This window comes from Saccostrea echinata, unplaced genomic scaffold (assembly GCF_033153115.1).
Source record: "Saccostrea echinata isolate AGI-Se365-2 ecotype Australia unplaced genomic scaffold, CSIRO_AGI_Sech_v1 ptg000043l, whole genome shotgun sequence".
Lineage (NCBI taxonomy): Eukaryota > Metazoa > Mollusca > Bivalvia > Ostreida > Ostreidae > Saccostrea > Saccostrea echinata.
The window spans coordinates 4122568-4134251 of record NW_026889792.1 but is presented as its reverse complement, the minus strand read 5'-3'; the positions used below and the strand labels follow the sequence as shown (position 1 = coordinate 4134251).

The window sequence follows — 11684 nt, the reverse complement described above, 5'->3', positions numbered from 1 at the left end:
ATTATTAATTAATTAATTTTATTTTATTTTAATTTTTTTTTGCATGGTTTTCAGCTTACAAAACACGTTACACGTATAACTGGACTTATGGTGAGGTGACATTTGAAAGAAAGTTTCATCTGTTTCACGTACCCTGCACTAAATTCTTGTGATAAAGTGACACAACCAGAGGGGGGGGGGGGGAGGAGGTTACATGTAAGTAAAAAAAATATGACTGTATTAACCATTATCAGATCCTGCAGAGTTCCAGCAATCGGACGGATTTTCAAAGAATATCAAACTAACACGGCAAGATGTGCAACATAAAAGGATTTCTTCGCTCTGTCCAAATAGAACAATAAACATATTATAGCAATCAAAATATGCACGTCATGTCGATTTACTTTTAGAATCCTGTAAATGTACAATCGTGACTTATATGTTTTTGGTAAAACACCACTTTAATTTCTTCTAATGAAAAAAAGGGGGCGTGTCCCAATAATTATACAACACAAAAGAAAATTAATACCAATTTACACTAAATGATATCAATAGAAATGTGATGTTCTGAATTTTGAATTAATTTACCGGGTGGGAGTAAATACAAAATTTAGAACATGACGCGTTGTTCTAAATTTTGTATTTACTCCCACCCGGTAAATTCAAAATTTAGAACATGACAAAAAAAAAATGCGGTTGCGTCCCGTCAATATTGTTACTATTATGTGACGAATTTTTTTTTATTTGTCAAGGAATTTCTGTTCGGTTGTGAATGCCTCCAACCAAAGATCAGATGCTTCCCACGGCCTGGTTTGAAACTAATTCCATAATAAATAAATGATCAAACAAAAGGCAAGAATTTATTTTTTAAACTTTAACGTTATACATGTATATATAGTTCAATAAAAAAAAAACGTGAAGGAGGAGGTCAGGTGCTTTATGGTTCACGGTGTTTCATTGTCTTAAATTATAAAAACTGTATAATCAACTAGACACACTGCTCCTTTTTTCACACATAAACATTCAAGACACCCATGCAAAAAAAAAAATAAATAAATAAAAAATAAAAAAAAATATAAGCATTTCGTTTGAGATAATACAATATTTTACACATAGATAGGCCATACAAATTAGTGTTTGTAAACAGGAAAAGTATGCTTCTGAATACACACGGATATTAAGAGGAACATTCATTTGTTATTTACATTTACACAAAAAGAAGATCACATCAGAAATCATCCTCGCCAGCCAGGGGTCATGAGTCAACACGTTGCCGTTGGTCCAACGGCAACGTGTTGACTCAGGACCCCTGGCTGGCGAGGATGATCAGAAATGTGATAATGCTCTAAGTTAATTCATATGGAATTGGTACTACAGGCACACATCCAGGAAAGTTTTCTATGAAGTTCATATGCTATTTAAGACAGGAGGGGTCTATCCAAAAGGTATATGACAGTGATTCTTTGAAAACTATACAGAAGGAAGAATTGCATGCATGAATATGTTGCACATGGTCATAAGTATATAATGCATAGACGAAAAGCAAAAAGGGAGATCTAAAGGGGATGAAAAGTTGTGGGTTTTTTTCACTTTCTACGCAGTGACTTTTTTTAACTGAAAAAAATAATAAGAAGGTAAAAACAAAAAAAACTAGAAAATTAACAAAAATTTCTTTATTAAGAAAAAAAACGATGTGTTTTAACTTTCATCATATCCTTGCGTATTTCTGACTATTTCAATGATATTAAAATCACAAACATTGACAGTGAGGTCGAGAGTTGAATTCAATCTAAAAATATATCAACACTTAAAAATGCGTATTTTGGTTTGGTCATTTTCAATGTAAAGCACCCAACCTTTCCTCCAAACTACTTCATAAATATATACAATATTTTAAAAACTATACATTTGTTTGCTGCCTCTATATATGCCTAGTGTGAAAATAAAATAAAATTTAAATATAATACTTTTAATATGCAATTTGTGAGACGTCTGTGATCATTTCGATGATTTCTTGGCCGGAATCGTCTTTTGTAGATGAGTCACCGTCTGACCCATTGACAACCCCGTCAATGTATGGAACCTTTTTAAACTTGTCTCCTTGACCGATGAAAGAATCCCTCTTCTTAACCCTATTGTCTTTTAAAATATTTACCTCCGGTGATTTTTTCGGTACCTGTTGATAATGGACAGGACTATCTTTCTGAGATCTACACAGGTTGAAAAAAAAAAAGAAAAACAAAATATTATTTTGTAAGCAGTTGTGGGCAGGATTCATCAACTTATATGATTAGAGACGGATGATGTCTATTGGCCAAAATGCTCACATAAGTCATGTTGTTCGAAAATGCATTAAACTCTCTATGGATAGTTTTCTTATGACGTATTTTGCCTCGGAGTTATTCCCCTTGGCCATCATCTTGTAGGTCAAAGTAGTGAATTTTCCTCTTTGAACAACCGATTTTAAACATGCATGCCAGAAAATGTTTACAATATTGAAATTTTGAATCAGAAGAAGCTATAAGAAACGTATATTCATAAGAAAAACAGTGTTATCTTCAAATCAGTGCCCAATATAACAAATGTTGAACTAGGTTGAATAATGAAGGGATCTGGGGATGTTGACCTACAATATGGCCGCAATGGGGAAATAACTATAATTGCTTAAATCACCTCGATGGAAAAAAAACATCTATTCACACCAAAAACTAAGCTACAGTCAATTTTAAGGGACATAATTATTCGCCACTTCAAAATGGCCGCCGTACTTTTACATCGCACGTCACCTTGATATTTAGGATCTGTAAAACAATTAATAAATGCCAATCTTACCTCAATACTTAATGTACGTGAGTGATTTACTGTCGATAATTATATCTAATACAATATTTCGATATTACTTTGTTGATAAATCCTTTTTTTATAATCTTTAGAAACATTACAGAGATTTCTTTTTACGTAAATAATATGCTGGGCTCAAGTGAACCCACTTTATATATTATATTACGAGAATCGTACTACAATTTTAGTCCACTTTACTAGAATAATCAATTCTTAGGATGAATATTTTTGCATTTACATATTATGTATTATGTATATTATATTATACAGGAAGCAAAAAATTCCTCTTATTTTCTCAATTTTTATATTTTTATTAGATTTCTTAATATTAAGAATTTAGAGATAATTACTGTATTTGAATCATTGTGATAAAAATATATATTAGCTTTATATTTACATTTAACCCTCGAAAACTTCATAAGCACGATAACTTAATTGATTGATTGATTGATTGTATGTTGTTTTACGTCCCATTCGAGAATTTTTCACTCATATAGAGACGTCACCTTATACCGAAACGTTCTTGCACCTTATATCGGTGAAGGGCTTCAAATTTTGACCTTTACTCGGCACTCAGGGCCATTGAGCAGTGAGGGATCTTTATCGTGCCAACGCCTGTCGTGACACGGGGCCTCGGTTTTTAAGGTCTCATCCGAAGGACCCGCAACTTTCACTTCAAAGTGCCGAGTGCATGGCGAAGGAACAGTTGCTACCCATTTTTTATCGACTTAGGTCAGTCGCGGCCGAGATTCGAACTCAAGACCTCCCGATCACGGAGTGAGCGCTCTACCGACTGAGCTACCGTGAACGGTTTGATAACTTAATTGAGGAACAAATAAAATTACACTCTTCTGAAATCAAAATTACCTTTTTCTACGGCAGTAGACAAAGCATACCAAAATAACTACAATGGGTATCACTAGTAAAGCTAGCAAAGGCCACCAGTTTCTACTTCCGGCAGTGACAACTGGAACTTCCGGTCTTCCACCATTAACAGTGATATCAGATTTATTCATAGAAGTGTCAGATCTATTGATTGATCCTACAGGGGACGTAACGATATGAGGAGGGACGGTGGTAGTTGACGGTTTTATGGACTGAGGAGTTCCACAGTTGAACTTCGAAACGTTCTTGCATAAATTTACGAATTCTACACATTGCACTTTTGAAGATTGATTGCACGTTATAAATGTTCGGATTATTGCAGCTTCTGTTAAATATATTATACAGTTTTGTAATATATGCGTCCTTTCTTGGCACGTGATATTTGCCGGTATATCACATATTAGATGGGTCTTTCCAGGAGGGGGACAGGGTGCGAGATCAAGAAATTCTTTCGGACTGTACTGTCCCGTTGTGCAGGAATATTCATAATACTCGACTTTCTGTCTTAGGTTTACCAAACTGGTTACCTGAAAAACAGAGAAATTAAAATGACTTCATCTTTGGTAATAAATCACAAAATAATTTCCGAGTTAAAAGAGATACAGGAAGAATTAAGATGGTTTCAAAGTACCACAAAGAAAATTAAAGCACACTCATATATATATACAGTGGAGCCTCATTTATCCGGACGCTTTGGTTCCCAGTCAATTTGTACGGATAAGTGAAGCGTCTGGATACTTGAATTGGCTTGATTTTAGTTTAATGGCATCTCATTCCATTGGCAATATTAAAGATTGTTTGTTTATATCAATATGTTTTAATGTTTAAATACTTTAATAAATGTTAGTACCTCTTAATACTTGTTTAAATAAAATAAAAAAAAGTATATTGCCATTGGCTGAAACGTTGTTAATATGAAAGCATTAATTAATTCTACTTCCCAGTGTCTAATGAATAACTTCTCCTAACCAAGTGTCTGTGGAGCTTGTAGAGAAAAAACTGTCGGTACAGTCTTTATTTAATATGAACGCTCATCAACGTTTAATGTGAAATTACCTGCACACGTACGCTTATCAAAATCAAGATCGTATTAACGATTGTGTAATAATAAAAGTGATTTTATATATGTCATCAAATCACAGAATCCGTTTTGCGCACAAAATACTGTGAATAAAAAAATCCGATGTCATGTCTGTAAGTAGCAATACACAAAACAATGTTACGACTGTATTCTAACAGTAAAAGAAATATATATTTGCCGACTACGAAAAAAATATAGACTTATTTTTCCTTAATTAATACGTATCATATACATGTTAGAGAAGCGAGAGTCTCGTGCGACCTATAAACCTTGCCGCAAGCCATTGATAACAGATCGCAAGAGATCATCTTTTTAAACAAATAGCCAGGCAAGTGTTTTTTCAACAATTAACACCCAGATCAAAAATTTTTTGCAGAATTGACAGACCAATTAAAAAATTACCGTCCGGATAAATAAACCAAAATATAACGTAAAAAATTCATTTTGTGTTGAAAAAAGACCGTCCGGATACGGAACGCGAAATTTCGGTTTAACGAGACAAAATCACGTTAAAGAATTCTGTTCCCATGAAAAATCGTCCGGAAACTGAAGCGTCCGGATATCTGGCGTCCGGATATCTGAAGGTCCACTGTATATATATATATATATATATATATATATATATATATATATATATATATATATATATATATATATATATATATATATATATATATATATATATATATATATATATTCATTTATTTATTTATCTATTTATTTGGAATACGATGCTTTTTAAATCTTTTAAAATTCTCAGTTACGCTTCCTGTGCTTGATGAAACTTAGATAATATTAGATAATAAAATAATAAATTGACAATTTAACCCAGCTGTCGTAAGAAGAAAAATATTTTTTGCAGGTACGTTTAATGTTCTAAATATTGTATTTACTCCCACACAATGAATTAAAACTTTTAAAAACCTGACAATTGATGGCATCTGTGGGTATTTTTGACATATTCAATTATTTTTTAAGTTGTTTCTACGTGTGGTTCTTACATACAAAATAATTGTGGTATAATTCTGCCTGACGTGTGTTAAATAATATCAACAATTAATTATTCATTCACAACACGTCATGATATTTTCCAAGAATTGATGCACCGTATTTTTCATAAAAATAAAAGGTGACAGGACTTAGTGTGGAAAAATGAAATATCCTCAGTTAAAGGTGAACACAACTAGTAAATACGCACCTCAATAAATGTTCAGCACTGAAAAAAAAACCTATCAGACAAATATAGATATGACCACAGATGCCACTTAAACAGTAAATAATGGTAAAAATAATCAGAATTATAATAATAATAGACCTAAAAACAAAGAAAATGACGAAAGTTGCAATGAAAGGCTATGGTTTTTGTCCCCCGCTTTAGCGAAAGCGAGGGGATATTAAATCTCATCGTCTGTCCGTCTATCAGTCTCTCCGTCTGTCATAAAAACTTTAACCTTGGTCATAACTTTTGAATGAGAAGAGATAGGACTTTCATATTTCACATGTGCATTCCTGTGACAAGACCTTTTTAAATATACTTTGATTTTTGACCCCGTGACCTTGACCTTCATGTTTGACCTACTTTTCAAAAACTTAAACCTTGGTCATGGCTTTTGAATGAGAAGAGATAGGGCTTTCATATTTCACATGTGTATTACAAGACCTTTCTAAATACACTATGATTTTTGACCCCGTGACCTTGACCTACTTTTAAAAATGTTAACTATCCTTATAACTTTTGAAAGAGAAGAGATAGGGCTTTCATATTTGTCACGTGCATTACCTGTAACAAGATGTTTCTGAGCATGCTATTAATATTTTTTTACCCTTTGACCTTGACCTTCATGTTTGACCTAATTTTCAAAAATTTTAACTTTGGTTATTACTTTCGAATGACATATGATAGGGCGTAATATTTGACACAATCCCATCCACTAAGATATCGAAAGTGGGGGACCACAATTCTTTGAATTTGCTTGTTTGTTTTTTTTTTAAATCACAAAAAGTGAATAACATTCTTTGAAAGAATGAGATTTACCACAGATAAGCTACTTTATTGACTTGCTTCCAACTCTGATATGCAAACCCACTTTTCTTTAAAATAAATGACAAAAAGTGCGTAAAACAAACTTCTTATGAGAATTCCACACGAATAAATAGACATCGAGGATGCCAGATTTTTTTCATCAGAGATGGTTGTCTGTGTTGCATCCATTCTATGTGTATTTAATTTGTTATTACTCAAGCAGAAACCCTACAGTTACATTTATATGCGTATTCCACCTTCTAAACGAACTTTTGGGTTAGCCAATCATATTAATCAAAGTACTGAAAGTACTACTACGAGTTGATGGTATTGATTTTAATGTTTAAGTGAGTTGATGTCTCTAATTCATATTTGGATTATGTGATATTATGTGCAATGATGAAAACTATCACTTAATCTTTTCTTTTTGTTTTCTTTGAGAAATAAAATTGTATCATTTTATTTCCACCTTTTCTATCGTGCATTTTTAATATATTTTATTTTTTTAATATCTACTGGAATGTATAATAATTTATCACAAATCGAACCTTTAAATATAGAAAAATAATACAATGTAATACTAATTCAGGAGCGGATCCAGCAATGATTTTTTCCAAAGGGGAGGGGGTCCACCCCGGTGAAAAAAATCGTGGGAAAACACTTATTTCGTGGTGGTGATGTTGGGGTCTTTTTTTCAGGGGGGGGGGATCCAATGTTGTTGTTTTTTTTTTTGCCTCAGTATATACTTTTAGTAACTCTGCAAATTCCGGGGGGGGGGGGGGAGGAGGGTTCGGACACCCCCCCCCTTTAGATCCGCGCATGTAATTAGTTTTGGGATTTTTTGTAAAATGACAATGTAGCTTGCATTTAAAGTAATTTGGTATTTTTTTTTTAAATATTAAAGGATACTACCATCATTGAAATGGTCACAGAGCACAGAATATCATCATTAAAACTACCGGGAACAGTTCTTGGGCACTCAATATCATTTGACAGAAATATTATATATCAAGTGACTAGAAATTTCATATAGGGAAAAATGGCACAACTGTTGCATAAAATCATATTACAGAACTAAAACAACTCCTAAATAGACAAAAACAAGAAAACGCTTTAAACACACATATCTCAAACTAATTGGCAAAACCTACAATAGTATTACAAGTAGGGAATTATTACTTACAAATAGCGCAAATTGAATTATTTCATTAACACACTTATTGAATATTTTCAGTACTTCCTTAAATTGACAAACAATTTGACATTTTCAATGCACATCAATATATTCCGATTCTCGTGATTAAGCCAGTCTTAAAATTCATATCTTTTACTTTCATTTATATATATGTATATTACATAATTCAATTTTCTTGATTTAGTTACTATTGAAATTCAACCCCTTGTCTTTCAAAATTTACATGCACATATTATAATTCAATTTTCTTGATTTAGCCACTCTTGATATTCAGCACCCTGTCTTTTATGATCATTGATATGCACAATAAATATTTTAATTATCTTGATTTAGCAACTCTTGAAATGCAACTTCTTGTCTTTTAACTGAAATGAGCATTTTATATGTCATTTCGTTTGGTTAAGTCACTCCTGAAATAAATATAACTACATGACTTTAATTGATATGCATACTTTTTATACATCATTTCTCTCAGTTTAGCCTTTCCTGAAATTCAACTACTTGACTTTCATTGATACATGTATGCACGTTTAATATTTCAATTCTTTCGGCTTTTCGACTGAAGACTTTAAATTCATCACAATGACATGATATTGACCATTTACATGAGCTATCTACTCTTGAATTAATTTGATTTCTTAATCTCTTCACATTTATAAATATGCATTTCACATTTAATTTATCAATAACACCCCGCTTAATTTTTTTGTTTTTGTTTTTATTTATTGCCTTCACAATACTAATTCACTTTATCACATGGCCAGCATCTGATAGCATAACACAGCTGGGCATATTAAAGGAAACCACTTTCCAGTGTTGTGCCGACAATTAATTGAGATAAGAATCACAGGCGTAATAAGTGACCATTGATGTATTTAAAGCTTGCTGTGAAAGAGATCTAGATTGTGGAAGACGGGAATTCTCAACACTGTTTTTAACAAGGAAAAAGATTGGAACACAAAGCTGTCCGCTGCTAAAAAAAATCTAACCCTTTAAGCAATCGAAATCTTTTATTGCTTGCACAAGAAATAAGAACTTTAATTTCAAAATTGTTTTTTCAACTGGTACAGCTCATTTCTTCCGTTTGAGATTAGTAATTGGTTTACTTCGATCTTCTTTATTGCACACTCCTCGCTTTGTTTACAAACATAGGCAGTGTTCTCTGTGTTGAACGATTCATAACTAGCGCGGGAAAACTGCTCTGTTCATGAGCATAACAGCGCAAGAATATTAGTTTATTTATATACCACCAGCACGTCAATCTTGTAAAAATAACCTGGTTTGTACAATGTTCAGTTTTGTGAATTTTCTTTAAAAATCTGTTTTCAAAATACTTCTTATTATATAAAACATTGATTTATAAATCAAAACTTTGTTCTACGACATGTCACTTTTGTTGACCGCATATCCCTAACACTATTTTCTCTAGCGGATAGACACAAATTCCATTAAAATCAATAGTAAATATATAAGTTTATAAACACTTCAAAGCATATCAGGAAACATATCCTTGTTCTGTAGATTATGAAAATTGTAAATAAACCAGTATTATACAAGAAACCGTACGCAAAGTACTCAAACGAAAATGTGATTAGTTTCGATACATTGGGGAATCCCTTACAAGTCATATAACATGAGTTGATACCATCAACTCGTAAAAATCAATGTCTAATCCCCTGTTTCTTACGCTGAAGTGTATTTTACAGGAACAGGTGCCCGTATTCTATCTCCTGCTGTCATATACACATCTCGTAGAAACACTAAAAATAGTCTGCAATAACATTAAAACTTCTTCAATCGGCAGAAGTTGCTACATGTACGTACAGGATTGCAATAAAAGCTTTCATATAATTATATGTCACTGTAACTCTGATGAAATTCATGGACGTGTTACCCCCAAAAATCCTGACATCGCTTGTGTGTATAACATGTATAATGCGGCTAAGGATATAGAAACATGTATATAACACCTGTTAACAGATGATGATTACATAATATCTATAAAACAAACATGAAATAAACAGTACTGCAACATCGTGCAAACACTGCAACAGTACTGTAACATCTGAAGCGATCAAGGTGGTAATAAAACAAAAACAAAAAAAAACTTCATCTTTGAACCATATCTGGGGGGTAATTAGCTTAATGATTGTAAGAACACGAATTCAGTTAATTAACGACTTAGGTCGACATCCAATTTATATGCACTCCATACGATGGGAGTTTCCCACCAATTGCTGCCAATACAGCTTGGCTGAAATCCTACGCCTGTCTTTTAAGACTCCATTAAATGGATTAAAGGAAAATGTTTTCCGTTTCTTAAAATAATATTGGTGTTTATAGATTAGGTCTAATCCTGCGTGCCTCCTGGATTTGATAGCACCTTCAGGGTTATATTTAGAATTTGATTCAAGCAAAGAAAAACAGATCGGATAGCAGTGTATAGAGATTTGTTTGCCATAGATTCAGTTCATGAAATGACTCAGAAAATGTAATTTTATTATTATCAGATTTAAGTAAAATATTTGGGATAAATCCTTACAGTAAGTGCTAATGATTGTGTGACTTTCTTCGCCTGGACTGAAGTATTTTATATAAATGTACGAATATATTCTTAATGGACCTTTAGAGAAATAAATATACATAATAATTTTTTTTCATTCTAATTGACTCAATAGCTCGAGACCATGTGTCTAATGGAGACCAGGCATTCCCCGCCTTTTATAGCCCATCCCGTGTACTTTTATCGCTTTTTTGAGTATTTATTATTTGATTTCTAATGGCAGTGTAAATGTTCACATCCTGTGACGGTTCTTTCTTAATAGTTCCTCGGTAAAATTTTATGGATCGTGTCAGATCTTAACCAACTAAGATATAATTTGTAGTCATACCACCTAAGATTCCGATAAAGCAACCGCATCAGAAATATCACAAAACTGCCCAACAGGTGTGCATTTTTACATTTCTACCTGCAAAACAATGCTTTATAAACGTGCTATTTCCTATATTATTTCCTTCCTCCTTCAATGTGTTTGTCCAGGTGTATCGATCGTACATTGAATCAAAAGTGAAAGTACACACGTTACAAAATTAGTGACCCATTATGATTTTTAATGAAGATGCATATTTGAATATCACGAACGAGGCATGCATTTACCTGTATCTCTGAAATGAACCATGTCAAACACATGATGACGCTACAACACGAGACCATTCCAAACTAACCCACATTTCCTCCACAGTTTAATCAGAAGTAAATAAAATGCTGCATTCCTCCTCTCCAGGAGCCAGTAGTTGTTATCATAAGTTCCTGAAGCTTGTAGACATCTCTGTTTTTCGCTAAAAGTAATTTGTTTCAGTTTACACACACAACCTCCAGCGAAAAGCAAGCATTACACGCACGTGCCGTGAATTCACATTAGTTTAAAACATGAACGAAACATGCAATGACTCACAGGTAACTTGACGTAATATTTTTACCTGTAATTAGTTACTCTGTCCTTAAGTTTAATGAAGTTATTTTAAGACAGTGCACTAAACGGGGTTAATTTAGGACGGCGGTCATAGATCAAGAATCTCAACTGGTTATACATGTTATTTACAGATGTAAAGACGACAATGTCCTCGGACGCGCGATAATCCATTGTTATATTTAAATCATTTACCGGTCGACGTGTCAT

General features: G+C 33.0%; 1 protein-coding gene across 1 annotated transcript; it reads right to left on the bottom strand.

Annotated features, from left to right (window-relative positions):
- Positions 1-1948: 1948 nt before the first annotated feature.
- Positions 1949-11432, bottom strand: LOC133201236 (uncharacterized). Its single transcript, XM_061337027.1, has 3 exons — positions 11162-11432; positions 3688-4232; positions 1949-2189 (listed from the first exon to the last, which is right to left on the bottom strand). Exons 1-3 carry the CDS (start codon positions 11216-11218, stop codon positions 1949-1951), a joined length of 843 nt encoding a protein of 280 aa, XP_061193011.1. The 5' UTR covers positions 11219-11432.
- Positions 11433-11684: the final 252 nt, after the last annotated feature.